General features: G+C 39.7%; 1 protein-coding gene across 3 annotated transcripts in view; it reads right to left on the bottom strand.

The window, feature by feature from the left end:
- The window catches only part of LOC140485778 (dmX-like protein 1), a 243,685-nt gene that overhangs the window by 106,678 nt on the left and 110,127 nt on the right, over positions 1-26,880 (bottom strand). For all 3 annotated transcript variants that reach the window (XM_072584300.1, XM_072584297.1, XM_072584299.1), the window contains exons 13-18: positions 26,598-26,719; positions 25,958-26,047; positions 21,892-22,015; positions 16,874-16,993; positions 14,718-14,927; positions 9,934-11,652 (exon numbers count right to left, since the gene is read on the bottom strand). In XM_072584300.1, coding sequence (XP_072440401.1) covers positions 9,934-11,652; positions 14,718-14,927; positions 16,874-16,993; positions 21,892-22,015; positions 25,958-26,047; positions 26,598-26,719 — 2,385 coding nt within the window. The remainder of the gene's footprint in view (positions 1-9,933; positions 11,653-14,717; positions 14,928-16,873; positions 16,994-21,891; positions 22,016-25,957; positions 26,048-26,597; positions 26,720-26,880) is intronic.

The raw sequence follows: 26,880 nt of genomic DNA, 5'->3' as shown, positions 1-26,880 counted from the left end.
AAGAAAAATGCAGAAGATAACAAATGGTAATTAAAGAAAAGGGGGAAATTGTGGGATATAGGTAAATTAATGTTACTTCTGCAATTCTATCTTACAAAGTAAAATGAACTCACACCAGTGTGTAATTGTTTTAGCCAAGAGCTGAGTCAACAAGAATGGAAACAATGTGGAGGAAATATATAATTGTTTTTGTATTAGCTAAAACTGTATGTCAGAAGGTAGACATTATGGGCAAGTAGATAAGATGTTGTGAGGGGATGAAGTTAAGCTAGATACGCCTGTACAAACAGTAGGTATAAACATGTGCTTCCCACTTTTACGAAAACACAGGAACAAACCCCAATTAAAAGGGTCATAGGGATCAGAACGGCCTCGGGAAAGGCACAGATGAAGGGGGTAGATAATGATGAAGAAGGGATATGCCTAACAATGACCTATAGCAGGGTAAGGTCAAACAGCCTTGTGAGGCCAGAAATAAGCATTTTATCACAGACAAGGCCGGATAAGGCAAGAGGCAAACAGGGGTAATGGGGGCCGGTCTTAGGGAAGTGGATGATGTAAGCAGGGGAGGGAGCAGTGTAAAACAATGGACATTAAATCATATAAATATTATGTATGAATTGAACCTGGGGTGTGTATGTCCTCTGCCTTTTAGACACGGGACATCACACCCACTTGCAAGCGTAAAATAAGTGACACAATTGATTCAGATCTTGTCTCGGACTGAAATTATTGAAGTGAGTGGGCTTTGTTTCTCACAAGATCTTTACCAACCCAGGAGCTGTCTCTGCAGCAAAACCCCTTTTAAGTCTGAACAAAACTTGCTTATTTTTCCTTCAGCTGTTGTTCCTAACTAGGATTGACTTCTTAGTGAGTCAGGGACTTAACACAGCTGTGAACCAGATACCCTGCACCTCCTGCAAACTAAGGAAAGCATCTGGAAGAGGTAGACTGAGAAGCAGTAATTTGATCAGCAAAATAACCATCTCAGCAGCCATGTGAATAGGAATTGCGAATAGTCTTCCTAGCCTGCATCTCCACTCAACCTCTGTTCTTCTTTCTTGCTTCTGTGCATGGGTGCAAAATGGGAGTTTAAAAGAACAGAGTTTTAATTAGCAGATTCACAAACCAAAGGCACATAATTGTTTACTTGTAATTTGAGAAGATTTGTAGCTCAGGTGGAGGTTCTGAATGTAAGTTTGCTTGCTGAGCTGGAAGGTTTGTTTTCAGACAGATGAGAAAGGACACCACTGACTGGGACAACACATCCATCCTCGGACAAGCCAAGCAGAGACACATATGAGAATTCCGAGAAGCATGACATTCCAACTAGAATTCTGTCAAACACGTCCATTTGGATCTCATCTATCACCCTCTGAGAATAAGAGCAGTAAGTGACATCACCAGCACAGGAACCGCCATCACCAACCCAAGGAAACAAACATAAATAGAAAGCGGGCCATAACACCAGTGCTTCACTGGAGGCGTACTGATGTTACCTAGTATGGTGATGAAACATCTGAAAACGAACCTTCCAGCTCAGCAAGCAAACTTACATCTATTGACTTGTAATTGTAAACCTTGTTAGGCACAGAAATTTGGTCCATGTTTTCTGTCAACCTGAGCCTAAAAGGGCAGGTAAATTGGGAATTCTGGGTACTCAATCTTTCCTTCTTTGACGACTCCAGGAATAGCAAATCTAGATTTCCAGTGTGGCTCTTCAATGAGATCTGAAGGATCCAAATATGGCACGGTGAACGCTGTTTAAGTTCACATACTGCCAGACTTTAACTTAAATTTTTCTGGACTACAAATATATTAATTATATAGGAAGCTCAACGCTAATACTATCACTATCTAACCCCAGTATAATGGAGGCACCCTGTGGCACATGCACATGGAAGTGCCTCTCTCCTCTCCACTACCCAACACTGCTGCACCCCCACCCCCATCCGACTCAAGGAATCTCCCCAGAGCTCATGTGGTCACACTATTCATATGGCTGGGTTAGTAAGTGTTTCTGGTCAATGGAATTCCCAAGATGTTGATCAGTGCAACGACTGATAGTATTGCTATTGAATGTCAAGGGGAGACAGTAAATGCTTGCACACTCTTATGGCACAAATATCAGGCCCAAGCCTGAATGAATGCTGCTGCACATTGACACAGACTGTTTCAGTGTTCAGGTCGTTGCAAATGATGCTCAACGTTAGCCAATGAATCTCCCCACTTCTGACCTTATGATCGAAGGAAAATCTTTAATAAAGCAGTTCAACCCAACTGTGGCTCAGAATGACCCTGAAGAACTTAGCCCTCTAACTGAAATGCTTGACCTCCAAAAATTACAACCAACTTTCTCCATGCCGTAGAAACAGTCTCCCTGTTCCCATCAACTGTCTAGCAAAACTCAAGTTGATGGAACAAGGGGACAGTGACTTTGAGAACAGACCAAGACAGATCGTCCTCTTGGCACTTCTGGCCTAAAATACTTGTGAATGCTTCAGCCTAGTCTTTTGCACTGATATGTTGAGTTTAACTATCCAATGTTTGCAAGGCTGTGAGTGGGTTGCAACTAGTTGCCACACTCCAGAATACACACAATATCTCGACACAGGAGTACACATTCAATTCAGGACTTATTGCACTTCCTCCATGAGTAAAGGCTCAACGCTTGTACCTATGTACTGAGTAAGTGTTCATAGTATCATATAATCCCTAGAGTGTGGAAGCTGGCCATTCTGCCCATTGAGTTGCACCATCCCGCTGAACAGCATGCCACCCAGATTCATCTCCTACTCTATCCTATCCCTGTAACCCTGCATTTCCCAGGGCTAATCCACCTAACCTACATATCTTTGGACTGTGGGAGAAAATAGCTACACCTGGAGGAAACCAACGTAGAGACAGGAAGAACATGCAAACTCAAAACAGACAGTCACCCAAGGTTGGAATCAAACCTGGATCTCTGACCCTATGAAGGAGCAATGTGAAACACTGAGCCACAGTGCTGCTAATTGAGTAACTAGGAGACAGCAATTCAGCCAGAGCCTGAACTGCCATTTAATACAATCATGGCTGATCTCATCTCAGCCTCAGCTTCACTTGCTTGCCAATTCTCCATAAGCCTTCAATCCACTAATTAAAAATCAGTTTATTGCCTCAAATTTACACAAGTCATCACAGAGGTTGTGAATTTCTCAGATTCAGGAACCTTTGAGAGAAGGGATTTCTCATCTATTTTAAATTTACTACCACTTAGCTTAAAACTATGACTTTGCATTCTACATTGCTGTAGATGAGGAAACATCCTCTCTATCTCTACTTTGTCAATCCCATTTTGCATCTTATATACATCAATTAGATCTCCTGTTATTCTTCTCAATTCCAGACAGTACAGGCCGAAACTTAATCTTTCTTCATAAGACAAATCACTCATCTCTGGAATCTATCAGGTTAAACATTTCTGAACTGCCTCAAATGCAATGATATCTCTTAAGATGGGTTTGGGTTTAAAATGTGGGAGAGGTCACAGGTTTAGAAGGTGCGATTGAAGAAACCTTGATGAATTGTTTCAATGCACCTTGAACATGGGATACATTGCTGCCACTGTGCATTTGTGATATAGGAAGTGAATGTTTATAAATGGTGGATGGAATGCCACAGAAATAGACTACTCTGTACTGGATCGTATCGTGCCATTTAAGTGTTGTTGGTACCACACATCTAAACAAATACTGAGTATTGCATCACACTCCTGACTTGTGCCTTGTTGACCATGGATAGGTTTCGGGGAGCAAGTAAGTGGTCAACAACTCACTACAGAATTCTCAGTCTCTGATCTATTTGTGTAGTCACAGAACTTATACACCTGGACCAGTTTCCAGTTAATGAACTCTGAAGAAATTGCTAGTTGAGGATTTGGTGCCATTTAAATTCTCTCATTGGAAATGGTCATTGCCTAGCACTCCATTTATCAGTCCAAACCGACATGTGATCCAGGTATTGCAGCAAACCAAGACAGTACCTGACGAGTCACAATGAGTACATAACATTGCGCCAGTCAACATCTGCACTTCTGAACTTAAGGAGCCACGGTCATTGCTGAAGCATTAGGGCACTATCCTCTCCAACTTGTACAACAATGTCTTGGATAGGCTAGGGCAGCAGATCTACAATCTGATCCACTGCTTGCAGGATTGATTGCTCAGTTCTCTCTCTTGCTATTTTGACTGTTTATCAGGATGTGCTCTGCTATTAAAAATGCAAATTAAGAAACACTGTTCAAATACTGCTAAAAACTTTAATTAGTGGACTGCCTGTGTTTACTTGATGAATGGAAGGTTTTCTTTTTAAAATATTAAAGTAACAGCAGAATTGGAACAGAAATATAAGAGACTTAATTAACAGAATTACAGCACTTCACAACCAGAGCCAACATAAGCTTTTTCTGACAACTGACATATTAAAATTGAATAGGAATTCAAGTAAAAATACTGTAAATCATTAACAAAATTGTGAACTGAATTATGTGAACATCCATTCAGGTTATCAATAAGAACAGCAGGCCACATTCAGATTTTTATTATACAGATATGGAAGCTACATATATTTCTTTTTTCTCTTGATTAGAGTGTAGACATAAAAGAATTTAATTGCTGATAAATTATGATAATGCCACTTGGCAAAAATGATGGTTCCTGCGATAGGTCCATGTTGCTCCAATTAACTTCAACAAAAACAAAACAACAGCACTTTGAAAAGGAGGAAGAGAGGCAAAGGGCTAGTCAGTGAATCAAACAAGAAAGAAACCTGCACGGTTGTCTAACACAGCAGTGAATCTGCAAAGGTACTGCCTTTGCTATTTGAGTTCAAGCACCTCTGGACATAGGAGTGAGTCCAAGAAAAATTAACAACTGACTTGGAGGAACATGGAGAGGGGGAGCTCACAGCATGGAAACAGTGAAGTAAATGTTTTAAATGTAACTTTACCTTTTTTTTTGTACATCAGCAGAAGCGAGAAGAGTGGCTTCTTTTTTGATTATGTGATTTATTGAGATTGATCTCTTGATTACATTTTAAAAAGATAAAACATAGGTACTCAGTTAGTCTTGAGGAGTGTTTTTTAGAGCAGTTAGATTTTTTTGGGGTCTGTAAATTGTTACGGTGCAAGGATGGCCTTTAGTAGAAGTATGTGCTCCTCCTATTGGACGTGGGAAATTAGGAAGAGTTTCCATGTTATTGATGATTAGGTCTGCAGTGTGTTTGGTTGTGAATCTGAATGGATCAGCAGTTAGAGGCACTTACAGGAGCTGGCATGTTATGGATGACAGTTATCCGAAGGGAGAAAAACTGCAGATACAGTCAGATGGATGGGTTACTGCCAGGAAAGGTAGGAGAGGGAGGCAGGTAGTGCAGGAGTCTCTTATGGCTATCCCCATCTCAAATAAATATGCTGTTTTCAAAAAAATGTAGGGAGTGATGGATTCGGGAGTTTAGCACAAACAGCCAAGAGTTTGGTACCGAGACTGGCTCTAATTTAACGAGAGGTGCATCAAGTTTGAAGCGAGTGATTGCAATAGGGAACCCTCCAGTCAGATTCACAGACAGATAGGATCAAGAATGTCTTGGAGACTGTGAATATTCACAAGAGTGAGAGGGATCAGCAGGAGGTCATTGTACACATTGGAACTAATGGCACAGCAAAGGAAAATGATGAGATTCTGAAGGGAGAATACAGAAAGTTAACCAGGAATTTAAAAAGGAGGTCCTCGAGGGTATTAATATCTGGATTACTCCCGGTGCTATTATGAAAAATAAAGAACATGAAAGCATGGGAAGGGATAAAGCATTAAGACCATTGATGATCTGTTGCAAGGGGTCTGTGGAATGCTACACTAGTCAAAAGGTCACTGTGGCAGGATAGGATAAGAATAGTGGAATGCTCCTACACAATTAGCAGAGTACGGTTGGGGTTGAAAGGTCACTATGGCAGAATGAGATAAAAACAGTTAGTAAAGTCAGCCTCACCTGCTAAATATCAACATGGCAGGTTGGGACAAGTCGTGACAATAAATATTTCGGACATAGAACATAGAACAGTACAGCACAGAACAGGCCCTTCAGCCTATGATGTTGTGCCGACCACTGATCCTCATGTATGCACCCTCAAATTTCTGTGACAATGATATTAAATATTTAATTAATAGTTAGTACAGTCAGCCTGCTTGAGACTCTTGACAGTAAAATACCTAATCATGACATTAGAATAATATTAATTAGGGTCTGGGATGGAAAACCATTGTTGCAAAAGTGACAGTAAAATGTCTAATCGTGACATTAGAATAACATTGAGTAGAATGTAAGAAAAAACATAGTGGCAGAACTAGAGATAATGGGAACTCACATCATCGGTTTATTGTGTAGCTGGAGTGAGGTCATTCTGATTAACATAGTTGGACATGCTGGCAAGCTCACAAAGACATGATTAAAAAAAGGTATAAAGAGCCACAGACTCCGAGGTTCGGGGACATTCAGGAATTTGCTTTTTGAGTGTTACGGTTTTTTGTTTGCAAATAAAAGACAGACTCCTTTTAAGAACTCTCTGCATCTCCTTGTGATTCTCTACATTTTCTCCATGACACTATGAGCTAGTGAGGGTAGGAATAGGAAGATAGAGAAGATGAACGCATGATTAAGGAGCTGGTACAGGGAGAAGGGTTCACCTTTTTGGATCATTGGACTCTCTTCTGGGGTAGAAGTGACCTGTACAAGAAGGACAAATTGCACCTGAATTGGAAGGGGACTAATACACTGGCAAGGAGATTTGCCAGAGCTGTTCAGGAGAATTTAAAATAGTAAGGTGGGGGATTGGGACCCAGGGAGACAGTGAGGAAGATCAGTCTGTGACTGGTACAGCTGGAAAAAGGGAGAAAGACAAACAGTTAGGGCAAGCAGGAACTAAGCAGAGAATGAGGTTGGTGTTATAAGTTAAACTGCATTTACTTCAATGCAAGAAGCCTGACAGGGAAGGCAGATGAACTCAAGGCATGGTTAGGAATATGGGACTATGCTATCATAGTAATTACAGAGATATAGCTTAGGGATAAACAAGACTGACAGCTTAATATTCCAGGATACAACTGCTGGAGGAAGGATCGAAGGGGGGATGGGGGGGGGGGCAAGAGAGGAGGGGGAGTGGCGTTTTTGATAAGGGATAGCATTACAGCTGTATTGAGGGAGGATATTCCCAGAAACACATCCAGGGAAGTTATTTGGGTGGAACTGAGAAATAAGAAAGGGATGATCACCTTATTGGAATTGTATTATAGAGCCCCTAATAATCAGAGGGAAATTGAGAAATAAATTTGTAAGGAGATTTCAGTTATCTGTAAGAATAATAGGGTGGTTATAGTAGGGGATTTTAACTTTCCAAACATAGACTGCAACTGCCATCACGTTAATTACAGATTTAGATGGAGAGGAATTTGTTAAGTGTGTACAAGAAATTTTTTTAATTCAATATGTGGATGTACCTACTAGAGAAGGTGCAAAACTTGACTGACTCTTGGGAAATAAGGCAAGGCAGGTGACTGAGGTGTCAGTGGGGGAGCACTTTGGGGCCAGTGACCATAATTCTATAAGCTATAAATGGTGACGGAAAAGGATAGACCCGATCTAAAAGTTGAATTTCTAAATTGGAGGAAGGCGAGTTTTGATGGTAATAGTGTTAAGAAGAATCCAAAGGGATTTTATAAGTACATCAAGGACAAAAGGGTAACTAGGGAGAGAATAGGGCCCCTCAAAGATCAGTAAGGCTGCCAGCGTGTGGAGCCACAGGACATGGCGAAGATACTAAACGAGTATTTTGCATCAGTGTTCACTGTGGAGAAGGACATGGAAGATGCACAATGTGGGGAAATGGATGGTGACATCTTGAAAAATGTCCATATTACAGAGGTGGTGGTGCTGGATGCCTTGAAATACATAAAAGTGGATAAATCCCCAAGACCTGATCAGAGGTATCCTTTAATTCTGTGCAAAGCGAGGCAAGTGATTGCTAGGTCCCTTGCTGAAATATGCTGATCATCGACAGTCACAGGTGAGGTGCCTGGAGATTGGCTAATGTGCTGCCACTATTTAAGACAGGTGGTAACAAAAAGCCAGGGAACTGTAGACCGGTGAGCCTGACACTGGTGGTGGGCAACTTGTTGGGGGGAATCTTGAGGGACGGGATTTACATGTGTTTGGAAAGGCAAGATCTAATTCGGGATAGTCAGCATGGGTTTGTACTTTGGAGGAGTAGATGTCACCTATATGTACTTCAGTAAGGCGTTCAACAAAGTTCTTCATGGGAGGCTGGTTAGCAAGGTTAGATCTTAAGGAATACAGGGAGAACTAGCCATTTGAATACAGAACTAGCTCAAAGGTAGAAGACAAAGGTGGAGGGTTGCTTTTCAGACTGGACGCCTGTGACCAGTGGTGTGCCACAAGGATCGGTGCTGGATCCACTATTTTTTGTCATTTATATAAATGATTTTGATGTGAGCATAGGAAGTACAGTTAGTAAGTTTGCACATGACACCAAAATTGGAGGTGTAGTGGACAGAGAAGAAGGTACAATGAGAGTACAATGGGACCTTGATCAAACGGGCCAAAAGATAAATGTGAGGTGCAAGGTCCTGGGGTTGCTAAACAAACAGACCTTGAAGTGCAGGTCCGTAGTTCCTTGAAAGTGGAGTTGCAGTAGATAGGATAGTGAAAGCGGTGTTGGGTATGCTTTTCTTTCTTGATCAGAGCATTGAGTACAGGAGTTGGGAGGTGATGTTGCAGCTGTTCAGAACATTGTTTTGGAATTTTGAAATACTACACACAAATCTGGCCTCCTTCCTATTAGAAGGATACGGTGAAACTTGAAAAGGTTCAGAAAAGATTTTACAAGGATGTTGCCAGGTTTCAGCTATAGAAGAGGCTAATAGGCTGAAGCTGTTTTCCCTGAAATGTCAGAGGCTAAGGGGTGACCTTATAGAGGTTTATAAAATCATGAGGGGCATTGATAGGTTAAGTAGACAAGGTCTTTTCCCTCGGGTGTGGGAGTCCAGAACTAGAGAGCACAGGTTTAGGGTGAAAGGAAAGATATAAAAGGGACCTAAGGGGCAACATTTTCATGCAGAAGGTAATGAGTGTATGGAATGAGCTGCCAGAGGAAGTGGAGGAGGCTGGGGCAATTACAACATTTAAAAGGCATCTGGATGGATATATGAATAGGAAGGGTTTGGAGGGATATGGGCCAAGTGCTGGCAAATGGGACTGGATTAATTTAGGATATTGGGTCATCATGAACGAGTTGGACTGAAGGGACTGAAGGGAAATGTGGCTCAGTCTGCACTACAAATGATAATATATCACAAAAACATAGCATATTCACCTATCTGCTTGCCTCAAGCACATAACATCACAATAGGAGAAAGTACAGGTAGATGATCCTTAATCCAAAATCGTTGGGACAAGCTATTTTTCAGAATTGTTTGAATTCCAGAATAAGTGGCAGTTTGATGGTGAAGTTTTTAAAAATCTTACTGGAGGAGCAGACTTACTAAAACAGGCCTTGAGAGAGAATCAAGGCCTGCCGGTGCTGGGCCACGCCTCCCCTCCCCCCCAACGTCGCATCTGAATGACACGCATCGAATGGGTGTCACCTTGGGTTAACTGCACGCCAAACAACCTTGTTAATGAGAAAAAAACTTCACAAAACAACCTTAGACTTTGGAGCTTTTCAGATTTCAGATAAAGGATTGTCTACCTGTACATGCACATTTCCAATGTCTCAAAAATAATGTATCGAAATAATTTACACTGACATTTACATATTATTAGTACAGTTGTTCATAAAAACGTTCAAATTAAAATTAAGACTCTCAATAAAGTGCAATTTACCTTGGGTTCGCTCTCTGCTCTCTCCTATGTCAGTGCTGATAGTTGCCACTGTATCTGCCAATGCCATTAAAAACATTTGCTCCATACTGGTAAGGCCAGGCAGACTGGAATGCAGCAAGTGACTAGAAAGTACCCGAGCATGCTCAGGGCCAAAGTAGGTAAGACTGTACTGGGAAAGGTCAATAACCTTCTGCTCAATGTCATCATCAACACTGAAGCCATCAGGTAAATCTGTACCAAGGTTGGACATTGCAAATAATTCATCATAATTGTTTACTGTTGATTGCTGTCTGCAATTTTTCTTGTTGATATTAGGTCGTTTGCTTGGTTTTTCAAAAGTGGTATGAGAAATATCTTCATCAGCAGCTAAAAGTGCACACAGAGGAAGAGGGGGGATTGAGTCTATTTCTGTATAGTCGGGATTTTCACTTTTATTTGTCATTAAGGGATCTCTTGCCGTGCTGCCACTTGCACTAATTGTCAGAGATCTCAATCGTCGTTCGTGGCTAGTTTCAGCATCGTTTACAGTGATTACTTCTCCTGCTATACATTTGACTAAATGAGATAGGATAGCTTTGGACCGTCTGATTTTACCCAAGTCCATTAACTCCAAGAGCTGTAAAGGATGGTACTGAGGCAGAGTGGGAGACAAATCATGAGATGCTTCAAAAAGGCCAGAGTCCTCCATTTCAACATTCCATTGAAATGGAATCTTTTTACCACCAAACTTCTGAGCAAGCCCAGTCATTGATCTCGTCAGGTTTTTTTTGAATAGGTAAGGATTGGAACCATTCACATTGCCATATTTTGCCAGACTAACTACTGAAGGAGTGCTACCATTTTCAACTTCAGTTATCACTGGATCTAATTTATCATGTGGTTGCCACTGTGAATAAACATGCATTTCACAATCCATTCCCACCACGAGGATACCATCACGCACCCAAGAAAGTGAAACTGGCAATGACAATGATCCATCCACTGAGGAAACCAAACCCACACTTCTCAGAAGCACCCACCTCGACTGAGACACTTCTTTGGCATTATCCCACAAAGACAAAGAGAAAACTGCTGGTGCTTCTTTCTTGGCTTGATTTTGTATCATTCCAGAAACCTGTCCATACATTAGAAGTTTAGATCCAATTCCTATCGTTAAGATATGAGATCCATCTTCCTTTGAAACCCAATCTAAGTGAACCAAAGGTTTTGCTTCAAAAGTCATTTGATGATCAGTCAGATGAGATTCCTGCTTATTGTAAACCACTAAGTTACTATCAATGCTGATTCTTGGATCCAAAATGGCACCTGACAGACTCAAGTCATCCAGATGGATTGTCTGTTCAAGAATCCATTGCGAGCCTCCTGTTGATTCACATTCAAATATACACACATGCATGGTGAAGTGTTTACTGGAATGTTCATTAATTTGTTTTGACTGTTTGTAAGCCACAGCAAGCCGGCTTGTATAAGAACAGCTTAAATCCACTGGTCTTCCTGGTACACTAACAGCACTGCTGTTCACAAGTCCTCCTTCAATCAGTAAAGGCCATTCTTCCCAACAATAGGAAAATTTACTCTCCAAACTATCCCCAGCTGCAGAAGATGCTGAATGAGCTGACACTTGACATCGCCAGAATCGGACTTTTCCATCAGAGCAAGACGTTGCCAGAAGATATGGTGCAAGGCAAGCTGGATGTACTGAAGAAGAACTCAGATGCCCTGCAATAAAAAAGAAAGGCTCATGGAAATAATAAAGACAAAGATAATGAGAAAAAAAGTGAATAACTTCCCCTATTCAAAATCATAATCAGAACTCCACTTTACAATAGAGTGAGATGTTTATATTTCAGTTAAAATTGCTTTCACAATGAAAATCTTTACAACTGCAAGTCAAATTTTTTCACCTTAAGGCAATCAGCTAAGTTAAAAGCAAGCAGGGATGTTGAAGACCTTTAGTAACACTACACTTAATGCACCATGGGTGCAATGTTGAGAACACTGGACAGCCAAACCTCAAATATAATGCTAAGTCTGCAACGAAATAGTTTCTCTCAAATATCTGTTTAACCGATTTTAAATGTAGCTGATAAAGATTGGCATGCATAGTGGAGTGAGCATAGCCAGCAGCAGTATTTCACCATTTTGCAACGCCAGTCGCTTTCATCATTCAACGAGATTATGGCCAATCTTCAACTTCACTCAACATACCCAGAATCCTCAATACCCATTTGTACCTCCGGATATTAAAAAAAGTCTCAGGTTTAAAATTATTGACATAGCTAGCATCAATTATCATTTTTACAAGAGTATCAAACTTCTAACAAGTATGCAAGTACTTCCGAACTTCACTTAACGTGGCTCTAATCTTTAGACTTATTAACTAGGCCTGAATTCCTTAGGCAGCATAGCTACTTCTCTGAATGAACCGTATCTACTCTCCAAATATGTTAACAACTCTAAAATCAGGGTTCTAAATCCTGGAATTACATGATTTTCCCCACAATTTAATCCTTGGATTTCAGTTTTCATTCTGGTAAACTTCACTGCACTCCCACCAAAGTTTAATGCATCCTACTTAATTTATGTTCAGAAATCTGCCTGAAATACATCACATGCAATCTAAACAAGGCATGATTTCCACCTCCCTTGCATTCCAGACTTCTGGATATAAAGGCCAGCATTCCATAAGCCACTAATACTTTGTGCACCAGCTTCTAGCATTTTGATATTGTTATGAAGTTGAAGGTGTGTACTGTACCTTTAAGAGAGAGTGAATGCTGTTCTGCAGAGCTTACAAAAATAGTCTCAGAGGATACTGGAAAACTGAAAATATGTAACATTTGGCTGTGAAATAGATATCCAAGTTGGTTGCTGTTTTGAAAACAATTCTAATTTAACCAGTTTAAATTATGCCTCAGGATACTTAAACCCAATTGAGTTTAAGTTTTTTTTGCCAACATCAAACCAATGAGATGACCCGATGTTGGATATAAAAAAGGGAGGCATTTTAAAAAATCAGAGAGCAACTGCCATCGAGAACACTCTCTATCAAAGGTATCTTTTCATATGAAACATCTTCACAGTAAAAAGACAGACAACAACCCAGGGAGATCTTTAGCCGGAAGACGACAGACACCGAAGACGACAGCTGCTGTATGGTTTTTAAATTAAGTTGATGTAATTTTAGTAAATGTTTTATTGGAATAGTATATTGTTATAGAGTTGGAGGCAAATAATAAGCAGTTAAGAGAAAGGGGGGGGCTCAGAGTTGTGAATAGTTGCTGTTTCATATTAAGTTGATTTTAATATTCTTTAAATAGTGGAATTTGGAAGTTCTCTCTCATATTTTAACAGATTACGAGGTGAGGTTTTCTGGGTGTTTAGTTTAATTAACAGAGGGAGTTACTGTCATGTCATAACAATATGGCTAAACCTCGAACCTTCTTGCCATTCTCATTCAGTCCTACAAATCTTCTCTCTTTAGATCATAATCCAAATGTCTTTCAAAGATCTTGTTTGAACATTCTCAGGGGAGAAAATTCCAAACCCTAATCATGCTCAATGTTAAAAAAAATGTTATCATCATCACTTCCTTGGTTAGTCATTTGAAGTTGTCAAAGTTTCTTCCTCCCTATTCCATCCCATCAGAAAGTCTTTAATAGTTATGGCGAGTAACCAAGGCCTCACCAGAGATTCTCGTGGGACACCATTAGTCATATCATGGCATTGAGAGTACCTGCTCATTATCCCTTCTGTGGCCCCTGCCACACAATCAATTTTCTAACTGAGTCAATCATCCACTTTCAAATTTCATCATCAGATTCTTATAATAGAGTTCTTCAAATGCCTTCTGTAAATCCATAACACTAAGTTCTATAAACACTCCGTCTTATGATAACAGGCTTGTCAGACATAACCTACTTTGGCAAATCCACACTGGTCCTCTGTTAAAGTGGAAATTTTCAACATGCTTCGTCACCCTCTGCTTAAATTACAGACTCTTGCAACTGGTCAAAGCTAGGCTAACTCATCTGTGGCTCTTTGTTTCTTTCTGTCATCTTTCTTAAACAGTAGGGTGGTATGCAAACTATATTTTAACTGAAAAAAAAGCAACAAAGCTTGAAAAAAAACATTATTCAGAGATTCTGCCACAAATGTTCTTCTTTTCACAAGCAAGCTTTGAGTTTTCTGGAGATTTTTAACAAGTACCGGCCATAAATCCAACCTTATTGTGGCTATTATAATTTTTGAAACAATTTAAGTGCTTTACAGTCAACAGGGCACATTTTACAAGTGCAATCACAGTACAAGTTAGGAGATATGGAATCCAATTTGCACACATAATGGACCAGAAACAGGAATGCAATACTATCAAGATCATCTGTTTTTTTAATGTAGTTGATAAATATTTGCTTTCACATGCATGAGAACTCTCCTCCTCTTTGAAATGCTGTCAAGGAATCTTTTACACATGACAACAAATGGCATTTCAGACATTAATAGTACTGCTATAAATCTTCAGCCTTTTATCTTGTTGGTTCAGGTTTAACATCAATGTTTGTTTTTCTTTCATGTAAAATGAAGATTATACAAATTTACCTTGAACTCAAACAAATCAATTAGGCATAATACAACATATATTTCTGGTTGCAATAACTTTGCAAACTGACACAAATGAAGCATAGAACTGTTTGCATATAGCTGTACAAATTCTGGCAGTAATATTTCAAACAGTAAATTTAAACTAATTCACAGTGACTGCATTTTAATCATGAAAGACTAACCTGCAGAGGGAGTAACTCTAGTGATTTCCACTCCTTCGGGAAGAGCTAATTCTTGGCTATAAACTCTTTTTGAGCTCAATGCCAATCGACTGGCGCTTTGCAAATTTGCTTTACAAGCTTGGTATTTTTTGAAGAAAGGAGAATGTAACTTCTCAGAGGCAAAACCATTCTGTTCCTCTGGGGATAACAATGGAGTTTCAGTAGCATGATCTAAAAGAAAATATTTTTATCTATTAGTTAGGCAGCTGGCAGTTTACTGTATTATCGAAGTGCTAGTTATACTGTATCTGCTACCATAACATGAAATACTGTGTAACATAAGTGGATATGATAAATGGGGTACAGTACGTAACAGATCAAAGGTCAAGGAAGAAGTGAAAATTGTCAAGCAAGATTTGTGTCAATCTACTGCTTATGTTTTTGCCACAGCGCCTCAACATTCAAAACATTCTGGCCTAGCATCAGCTAGTAAACATCAGGAATTCCAATAATGCATTTTCGAATTACATAATAGTTGCACATTTGTTTGCACCAGCTTAAAAAGCAAAGTGGTGATGAGGATGCAAGTGGATCGCTCCCCTTAGTACCAATCATCTTTTTCTTTGACCAGAGTACTGGTGCTTGCTCCAATTACCAGTTCTAATATTGTTAAAAGTTCTTTCAAGGGATGTGAACATTTATTTCTCATCAGACTGATTTCTGGGATGGCATGAAGAGAGAATGGATCAGGACCATATTCACACAAGTTTCGAAGAATGAGGTCACAGGTGGATCTCAGAAGCTTATAGAATTCTAACAGGACTAGATAGGGTAAGCGTAAGAACAATGTCCCTGATGACTGAGAAGCCTAGAATCAGGGGTCACAGTCGAAGGATATAGAATAGGCCATTAGGACTGAGATGAGGAGATATTTCTTCAGAGCGTTGAGCCTATAGAGATATTTACCAGAGAAAGCAGTTGAGGGCAAAGAGAGCAAATCAAAGGGTATGGGGGGGGGGGGGAAAAGAGGGAGAGGGAGAGGGAGAGGGAGAGGGAGAGGGAGAGGGAGAGGGAGAGGGAGAGGGAGAGGGAGAGGGAGAGGGAGAGGGAGAGGGAGAGGGAGAGGGAGAGGGAGAGGGAGAGGGAGAGGGAGAGGGAGAGGGAAAACCAGGTAATGGGTTGGATGATCATACTTAATGGAGAACAGGCAAGGCTCAACAGCATACTTGTGTGCCTATCCCCCCAACTGCTCTACAGAAGTGGCCAATCAGCTTCTTGAATCATTCAAAGTGTGTGTCTTGGCATTTATATGTCTCCAAGTGCACACTATTGGGGGCGAACCCTATTTTCACAATGAGTTTTTTTAATAAGAAAGAGGACTCTTTACTAACATAGAGTAGTGTGATCAAAGGTTCATTCACTGAAATGTCCAACTATCTGTCTCTTCTGCTTAATGTGCTCAGTAATTATGTCATATTCTGGAAAATAATATATTCTGAACCATTAAAGAAACAAAAGTCTAGAAAGATTTATTAGTTTTGACTGTTCTGAGTTTGTTGTTTGAAGAATGTGATTACAGACAAAAGACACTGTCAACATAATAGTAATGGTATTCATCTAGAAAAACAAATTCACTGGTGAATATATGACAAATTTTCCTTTCTAAGTGACCCACACAACACAAATTTAAAATGCAAGTTTGATTACTTGTAACTGCTTCATCAACAGACAATTCCTGCAGGTTAACGGAATTAAATTTTACATTTTTGTTTTGAAAATAACCTAATCTTGCTAAATCTCCCATGAAAGGTCCTTGGATAAGTAATTTGAAACACTTGGAAAACAAAGAGATTACAGTAGTGATATTAAAAATTAATTGGATACAAAATTAGCACATCGGTACTGCAACATTGGTAAATGATATCTTTGGGTTGGTGAGGTTTCCTTTCAAGTTTCACAGAAGCTGCTAAATTCATAATTTTTGAAGTAGTGAACAAATCCTTCAATCAATCGAGAATGACCCAAACTTTATCACTCTTGCAAAAATTGCTGTTTTGAGAGGTTACAGGATTCTAATACATTCCTATGGAAATTCAGATCCGCTTTGGTTCGTTGAACCACACTTGTTAATTTCATTCAGTGCCTATATTAATGGCAATTTAAATTATTGAACTTACCAACAGATATTGAATCGGATTTCAGGTGCAAGTGCCACATATGCAATACTGAGCGGTTGTTCTGCTTATGTTCAATGACCACCAAAAAGAATTTTTCTGAAAAGCCATCATGTGGTTCTTCTGTAAATTAACAATAACAGTGCTTCAAATAATCTCGATCATTACCTAGAGAACAGTTTGTCAGCAAATGTTAAAGAAACACAAATTATCTTTGGACGGGAGTCCACTCCCATTCATTGTTTAGCAGATCTTTTCATCCATCTCCAACACCCTCTCTCCACCTGGACCTTTGTTTCTAAACTCTTACTCATTCTCAATCTTTTCAAGAAGCACTGTTTGCATGACATCAACCACCTTAATATTTTCTGTTCCTCTCAATCATTCTAACTTAACTTCTTTCAAACTCTGTGCACTTTATTCATTCAGATTGAACGAGATTTTGTCTTCAAACCACATGCCATGGCATACTGATCTCTACTTTGCAGAGGAAGAGCATCAATTTTTAAACACCACTTCTTTTCCCACCTGGACATGAACCATCACACCAGTGTTTCCAGGACTGTCAGTCAGCTTAGCACCTCTGTCTTTGGGTACCTGCATGGGGCTTAGTCATACCTCTTTGGGATATGTGGAATTTCCTTGTTTCAGCTGTTCGCAAGTCCCCTCCCAGAACTCATCCTCCAGTGTACTCATAATTAAATGTGCACCACATCCTGTTCATTCAGAAATGGATAGGTTGAACAATTTTACTTTCAACTTCCTAGTGCAACTGACATTTTCCTTCCGAGACACTTCTTGGTCCTCATTTTCTGGGGCAGACTACCTACTAACACTCATCACAAGCCATCGAATCTGTTACCTTGATGACAGTTCTTCACACATTCCTCCTATAAAGGACTCAATTCTATTTTCCCAGATTCTCACTCTCCAAGTTTGTTCTGATATTACCTTTTGCAAGGTCTTCCACTTTCATTAAGCAAAGATCTCCACTCCTACCGTTATGGTCGATAGGAACCACATCCATGAAAGACTCATTTTTGCCAATATACATTCTTCCCGCTACCTCTAGCATGATGCATCACCAAACACATATTTCCTTCCTCTTTTAGCATTCCAAAGGGACCATTTATTCCATGACACCTCTGGTCTGCTTCTTCATCACCCCCAACTGTCAAGTTGTGTAACACTTGATTTTTTTAAAAATTGTCTTCCCCCCCTCACTGGTTAAGGCTCCAAACAGTCCTGCCAGTTGAAGCAGTGAACTATTTGTATTACTTTCAATCCAATCAATTCTACCTGCTGCTCACATTGTAGTCTTCTGCCTTTGGTCTCCCAAATTAGACTGGGTACAATACCTTTGTTCAGTTTACAAGCATAACCTCGATCTTCCCACTGCTTGCCATTGTTATACTCTCATGGTTCTGTCTTCAGCCTGCTGCAGGTTTACATTCAAAGTCCATGCAGGCTCGAGTCTCATTTTCTGATTTGGCATTTTACTGCCTTCCCGACACAACACTGCGTTCAACAGCTTCACAGAATGAACTCTATATGCTGTTTTGGTATTTGTTCTTCTCCCCTCCACCCGTGCCACATTGTTTCGTACTCTTGCTTTCAGTCAAAGATGATCTGTATTCCACCATTAACACATACTTTGGACCAATGCCCTTCTCCAGAACTATTACCACTCCATTTGCCTCTTGTTCTTGACACCTTTAATCTCTAAACTCCCTCAGCCTCTAATCTTTTCCTCAATTTCTCTTTCCTGTTGTTTACTGTTCCTCCTTCCCACCTTCTGTACAGAAATCTATAATTATCATCCTTTTCCTAGCGACCATTAGTTCTGAAGGGTCACTTGACCCGTAACATTAACTCTGATTTCTCTCCACATATGCTGTCAGACCCGCTGAGATTTTCCAGCAATGTGTTTTTGTTTGTATTTATATTTAATATTGTAGTTGTATTCATTAACATGTGGGAATTAATAGGTAGGCCAACATTTATTGCTTACTCTTAATTGCCCTCAAGATGGCAGTAGCGAGCAGCATCCTTGAACTGTTTCAGTGCACGCAGTGTAGGGACGCGCACTGCACTAAGAAAGTGTGCTCCCAAATTTTAATCCAGTAACAGTGAAGAAATTGGAATATGGTTTCAAGTTAGGACGCTATGTGACTTGGAGGAGAACTTGCAAGGTTTGACATGTTCATTTATCTGCTGCCCTTGTTCACCTAGTTGGTGGAGGCTACAACTTTGGAAGGTGCTGTTGAAGCATCATTAGTGAGTTATTGCAATAAATAATTTACATGAAATGCTACGTCACTAATGGATGGAACAAATGTTGAAGGTGTGGATGCAGTGCCAATCCACTGAGCTGCTTAGAGTGCTTGAAATGCCAAATTGAACTTTAAAATGAGACTATGTTGATAAGTGACTATTGTTTGAATCACTACCTTTTCTCAGAAATTTCCAGTTATATTTATTGTAAAATTAGCTAACAGAAACAGAAATAAAGTCAATGCTTCAAACCAAGAACTGAAAGATCATGGAGCTGACATGTTAACTTTTCTTGCTCCATAGGTGCTGCCTGGCCTGTTCAGGATTTTCAGCATTTTGTTTTTATTCCAAATAGTGCAGATTCTGGACACCGGATTTGTAAAATCTATTATAATTTCAAAAAGAGGTTTACATTGTGGCAATTAAAAAAAACCAAACATCTTAGCAAATTTCAAAGGCATCTTGAGGCACGTCAGGGTCAATTTCATTGCTAACAACACTTAAGCAAATGAATATGGGATAAAAAAAAGCTAGCTTAAGTAATATTCAAATAGAAAAGCAGCTAATTTATTTATCAAACAACTTTTAGAGTCACATAGCTCCAAAGAGATTTCAAAAGGGTAGCTCCAACTATGTGGACTGGATGGAAAAATAGTAGATGAGATTAAGTGCGAGGTGATGCAGTCTGCATTCAAGAATGTGCAAAGACAACAAAACTAAAAGACAATTCTGAAGGAGGTGCAAGAGCGACTGATACACAAATTAAAGGTGGCAGGCAAAGATGAGAAAGCAGTTTACAAATACGGGATCCTAGACTTTGTAAAAGTGACAAAGAGTATAAAAGCAAAGTTAGGTGATCCTTTCATGAAACATGAGATCAACTTCGAAGAGTACTGTGTTTATGTCAAGACAGCACACACTAAGGAGAATCTGAAGACATTTGAGACAGTGCAGAAAATAGTTATGAGAATGATTTGAGGGCTGAGACACCACAGTTACAAGGATAACCTTGTGTTGCGTGATTTTTAACTTTGTCCGTCCCAGTCCAATACTGGCACCTCCACATCAAGGATAATTTGGTTAAGCCTGGGCTGTTTAATTTGGGAAAGTGATAGTTGAGATGAGATTTAACACAGATTTTTGAAATCCTGGTTGGAGCAGCTGGGGAGCAACTGTTCCCAGTGATGAGTCAAAAATCAGAGGAATACTTATTTAAGTTCATTTGTAAAATAAGAAATGACACGAGGAGAAACTTCTGCTATCCAGAGCGTAGTTATGATCTGCTGAGTGGTGGTGGTCATTTCAAGAGCTACTTTGAAAAGTTCACAAGATAATTACTTTGGCAGAAAATAAATTGCAGGGTTGTGAGGACAAGATTGGGGAGTGGGACTAGCTGAACTGTTCTTGCAGAGACATGACAGTAAATGGCTGTTCATACCACATCCATTATATGACTTTTGTAAGAACATGGGAAACATAATTCATTTTTGTTGTTTTCATCAGTTACTGTTGACCAAAAGCAAATTCTGTGCATTTGGTAATTTTAAACAAACACTGTATACTGAAAACACTCAACACACTGAGTCAGCAGCCATAAAGACAGAAAAAAAATGTTAACGTTTCAGGTCAAGAACATTTCTCTAGTACCAGAAAAGTATTACGGATGTATCTGCTTTCAAGCAAGTAGAAAGACAGGAAAGGTTATGTTGAAACTTGAGATTTGTTTTGCTGCACAGATTGTGCCTGAGCTGTGGACTTGCTTTAGCATTATTTGCCTTTTCTCCAGGTTTGCTTCAAGTTGCCTTAAAGGTTTTATAACAGAATGATCAGATCAAACAACACTGAAGAATTTTCAGCAAAGCAGTGTTTGGTCACATCAGAACTTGGAGGTGACTGCACATACACGCTCAGATGGCAATGTGGACATTGTTATGTCATGTACAAAAGTCCATACTCCACACTGTGCATGCGCACATAAAAGGCACAGTCGTGTAAATGGGAATCAAATTGGACCAGAGGGGTTACAATGGACAGGCTGCATTGAGGTGGTGGTGGGGGCATGGCAAATAGAGCGACAGAATATGCAGGTGTGTTGGAGGAGGTAAAGAGAGGAATGACTGGGTCCATGACTTGGGGAACTGGATGGAAGAAAAAGAAGAAATTGGTTTCATTGTGTTGGGGGAAGCCCAAGAGGCAATGATGAGGGTCATGGTTTTTGGCTAGGGGTGAGCATGGGAATTATGTTAGTCTGATCTCCTCCTTGGCGTGAGCTTGCTTTTCAACTTAAAATGTTAACTGCTTTGTCCACAGATGCAGCTGGAGCCAAAACCGATAAATGTTTATTGGAAACGAAAATAAACTTGAACACCTAATTTGCAAAAGTAACAAAAAAAAATAAAATAAAAACATCACTGAAGAAAAAATAAAATACAGCAAAGCACCAAAATATTAGCAATTATTGTATTGAACACTTCTTCTATAGGTGAAATGGTTGCTATCAAACGATAACCTTGGAAACTTGTATTTTAACATGATAAAAGTAACGCAACATCGATAGTATTATGCTATAAACAGCCAAAAGTAGTGCAGAGACAGTGCACCTTAAATTACATTTTCATGGAATTGCTACAAAGAACAAAATACAAGAAATATCACTATTCCACTGTCAAAAATAATTTTGGTTAATAAAGTATTCCATGTAAATTGTTATCATTTTGAAAAGCGGATTTGCATTGAAGAATTTATACCTGCTTCCTGTTGTGGACTGGTTTCATTGGAAGTCTGTCCTTCCTTTTGCTGCATTTTCTTGGGTTGATTAACTAATATAAAATCCTCCTTAAAGACGTGAAGTAACTGAGTCTCTTTCCCATACTAAAACAAAGCCAATGACCATGTAAGTAAATAACAATATGACATTGATTTATTTTGTAACAGTTTCATAACCTTGGGATGTCAAAGTATTTTACAGGCAATGAAGTCAGTTTCAAGTGCAGTCTCTTCTTACGAAGTACAGTGAATGTGCATACAAGGGCCTTCCAGCTTGCATGTGATATGGATCAGGTTATCTGGATTCAGGGATATTAGTTTACTGAAAAATATTGAGCAGAATACTAAGAGAACTGCCTGTTCTACTGTGGAGAGTACAACCAAATCATCTCAGGGCTTTCCAATATGGCAAGAGGACACTTGGTTTAACAGCTCATCTGAAACACTGCATAATAGTAGCGATCTAAAGTTTGGCCGACGTTTTGGATGTCTGGTGAAAAGATTGAACCTTCTGACTTGGGCGTGATGGCTACCACAGGGTCAAGGCTGAACCCTAGGAAGTTTATCATATCATATTCAAGTTCATATCTGTTGCTTTGACACTTAACAAAACCCAGTATTTTAGCTTAAAAACTGATGGAATATGTTCTTAACTTGACTGAGTAGTATTATTTAGAATCTCTTCCATCGGTTTTGACGTCACTGCCTTCTGACTACACAAACATGTACTCCCCCGATATCAAACAAACTATTCTTGTTTCTCAAGCTGCAAACTCTAAAAAAAAACTTAAAGATAGCTGTATGCTATTTCTGTATTTTTCTCTAATACGTGCATGCAGTATCCGCTATGCAAATGAAGTTTTAAGATAAACTTTTCAAAAGCTAGGAGGTCATTATGATGGACTGTCTTAGCGTAAAGTTGACAAGCATTTCTGTGGCAGCTGATCAGCAGAGCTTATCTGATCCTGGAACAAACAGCATTACAGTGAAGTATGGGTGGTATCCATTCACTGAACTAAAAGGAGATGGGAATATCAAACTGGCACCAGTTATTGTCACATTTCTCTTTATTCAAGAATGACATTTACTCAAAGTATGAGTGTATGGAACTGAACAGGCCAAAACTGACAGATTTATGTACAAGTAGAGCAGGATATCCCATGAAGCAGTGGACCCAGAGTGCAGGGTTTACTTTGTCACTTTCTCTGCCATCAGTCTGTCTTGTAATTGAAACTCTAACTCAAAGGAGCAACGAGGTTTGATGAACAATTAATGGCTAGCCTCAACAATTGGCAATTATACTTGTTCCAATTATCAATAACAATGCCTTCCTACTTCAAGAGGAGCTTGACCATGAACCGTTGCTTGGTCCTTCCCCAGACACTGTCCACTGCATTGAGAGAACAAGACCTAGAAAAGACAACAGTTTCTGGATAGCTGAATGATATGATAAATTAACCCCTTTATTTGTATGTAAGAAAAAAAATTGATATCCATATCCATTTCTGTGCTTATCAATTAAGTTCAGAATGGGGTATGATACTATGTTAAACCACAAGTTGTGATTCAACTTTTTGCCTGAAATACTAGAATATAACTATGAACCGTTGCTTGGTCCTTCCCCAGACACTGTCCACTGCATTGAGAGAACAAGACCTAGAAAAAACAACAGTTTCTGGATAGCCAATTGTTGAGGCTAGCCATTAATTGTCCATCAAACCTCGTTGCTCCTTTGAGTTCCAGAGTTTCAATTACATGACAGACTGATGGCAGAGAAAGTGACAAAGTAAACCCTGCACTCTGGGTCCACTGCTTCATGGGATATCCTGCCCTACTTGTACATAAATCTGTCAGTTTTGGCCTGTTCAGTTCCATACACTCATACTTTGAGTAAATGTCATTCTTGAATAAAGAGAAATGTGACAATAACTGGTGCCAGTTTGATATTCCCATCTCCTTTTAGTTCAGTGAATGGATACCACCCATACTTCATTGTAATGCTGTTTGTTCCAGGAACAAAAGTATACACCTCAGTTGACATCCCAGTGGAGCATGAACAGAATGCAACACTGCTAAAGTTATTCTATTTTGAATGTGTTACTTCAATGAGGCCTCTGCCCGACCTGGTGGATGCAAAAGATCACATGGCAACATTTCGTAGAACAAGGAACTTTTCCTTAGTAATTGACCACTATTTATCCCTTATCTTATGAAGCATAATCTCTGGTAATTCTCATAGTGATTTTTCTCAAAAAAGAAAACACCAATGTCCCAATTGCTTGTTGCAGTTCCCACATTACAACAGCAACTACATTTCAAAGGTTCATTGGCTGCAAAACACTTTGGGATAGGACGTGGCTGTGCCATTATGTCACATACACAGAAACCTGCCTTTGCACAATTATCACAGCAATACAAGTGCAAAACACTAGAAGTAGTGAAAAAATGGACCAAAGCTGTCCAGGTTCACAGTCAACAAGATGTGAACAATATTCAGGTCTGGGCTGACAAGTGACAATCATACCACATCTATGCTGGGCAATAACCATGTCCAGCAACACAGTATTGAATCATCTCCTCTTGACATTCAATGGCATTACCACTGCTAAACGTCCCTGCTTGCAACATTTTATGACTCAACATTGAGCCGAAACTCATCTGGGTCAGCCTTTGTAGATACAAGAACAGGTGGGAGCTGAGAAAATCTGCGATGAATCTCCTCAATACCTGTCCACCACCTACAAGGCGCAAGTCAAAAAGTGTGGTGTTGGATAGGCTCTGCCATCAGGCAGCACCCAAGGAAAAGGAGAGTTGATGTTTCGAGCATAATCACAAACGTACAAATGCATGAAACAGGAGAATAAGGAGGACATTAAACCCAACGATCCTGCTCCACCATTCAATATGGTTCTCATCATTTTATTTCGAATTCCATATTACCATCCACCACCAATAACTCCTGATTCCTTTTTGTAAAAACAATCTACCACTGTCTTAAAAATATTCAACGACCTTGTTTACACTGCCATCTCAGTTCCAGAGTCACACAGCCCTGATAAATTCTCTTCATAAGCTCATCAGGACATTCCTGATGAAGAGCTTATGCTTGAAATGTCAACTCTCCTGCTCCTTGGAAGCTGTCTGACCAGCTGTGCTTTTCCAGCACCATACCTTTTGACCATGATCTCCAACATCTGTAGTCCTCACTTTCTCCTACCTACAAGGTATAAGTCACAAATGGGATGGAATACTATTCACTAGTCTGGAGCCATCAATTCCAATAACAATCAAGCAGCTTAACTTGGCAAAGGACTACATTTGATTGGCAACAGTCACCTTTAACACTCATTTCTTCCGTCACCAATGCACAGTAGCAGCAGCAGCACGTACCATTTACAAGATGCACTCCGATAAATCATCTAGACTCCTTTAAAGGCACCTTCCTTACCAGTGACCTCTGCTGCCCAGAAGAACAAAGGTGATAAATGGATGAGAACATTAGAACCTGCAAGGGCCCCTCCAAGCAACACAACTTCCTGGCTTGGAGCCACGTTACTGTTCTCATATGCTGCTGTGTCAAAATCTTCGTTAATGGGACTCCATACCTAACAGGACTGTAGGTGACTCTACGTTACATGGACAGCAGTTCTCGGCACTAGCTCACCACCAACTTAGATTAGATTACTTTACAGTGTGGAAACAGGCCCTTCAGCCCAACAAGTCCACACCAACCCTCCAAAGAGCAACCCACCCAGACCCATTCCCCTACATTTACCCCTTCACCCAACACTACAATTCATCTAACCTGCACATTTTTGGACCCGGGAGGAAACCCACACAGACACGGGGAGAATGTGCAAACTCCACACAGAAAGTTGCCTTAGGTGGGAATTGAACCCGGGTCTCTGGTGCTGTAAGGCAGCAGTGCTAACTGCTGTGCCACCGTGCAGCCCATAAACTTATCAAAGGTAATTTGGCATAGGTAATGCATGTTGTCACGGTTAGCAACCGTCTAATGAAAGACTTTCGTTAAAAAAAGCTACTTACAAGCTCAGTGATTGCATCCAATTCTATTATGCAGCCTGGTCTTGCTGTTGACTGCTGGCTTACAATATTGAATACCTCTCCAACAAATTTCTGTGACAACATATGAAAAACAGGAGAATTACCTGTTCAAAATACTGCCTTTTGACAATTTCAAATGAAACCGCTGTTTAAAGCAAAAAATGTCCATAAATATGGTGACATACAACATTGCACCAGTTATCAAAAATCCCTGTAGGTACAAATCTATTACGTACAAATCTCTACCATGTAGAAGGGAAGAGAAACTGCTATTAACGAATATCAGAATTTTCTTGTTTATCCTCCCTCAAAGAATGAATTGTTGATGAACATGTTCACAAAATATACTCTTAAGATCAAATAAAAATAGCATATTCAATTCCTTCAAGGATTGCTGAGCGAGTTGAGTTCAAGCTCAGCATCTTTGTGCAAAGTATGTTGGTAGGTAGAATGGCAAAAATCAACAGCATCTACTGCATGCCATGAAAATTGAACATGCTAAAATACACACAAAATGTAGCAAAATATGCCCAGAAACTGTATGTACTGAGAAAGTTACTTCAGGAGAAATTAATATTTGTAATACTCAAAGAGCATGGAGTACAAGGAAACTTTTACTTACAGCGATTTCTGGATTGGAAAGCTCACTTAAAATCTTTTTGGCGTCAATAACAGCTTGATATAATCTCAAATAATGACCATCACTTGCCACAAAGCAAGCACTAGGAGAATTGCAATATGCACCTGAAAATAATAACAAATTTCAGTCAGATGCCAAGAAGCATCCACAAATTTACTGAATGGAATAGGTGACTGCACCAAAGAGTAAAATCTTTATAAGAAGAGAAAAGCGTTGTAGCAGCGCACTTGAATAGGTTCAAGGTAATCAGGCAGACCCAACATGG

This window comes from Chiloscyllium punctatum, chromosome 2 (genome assembly GCF_047496795.1).
Source record: "Chiloscyllium punctatum isolate Juve2018m chromosome 2, sChiPun1.3, whole genome shotgun sequence".
In the NCBI taxonomy this organism is placed as follows: domain Eukaryota; kingdom Metazoa; phylum Chordata; class Chondrichthyes; order Orectolobiformes; family Hemiscylliidae; genus Chiloscyllium; species Chiloscyllium punctatum.
The sequence above is the reverse complement of the archived record's forward strand: the minus strand, read 5'-3'. Positions and strand labels throughout refer to the sequence as shown.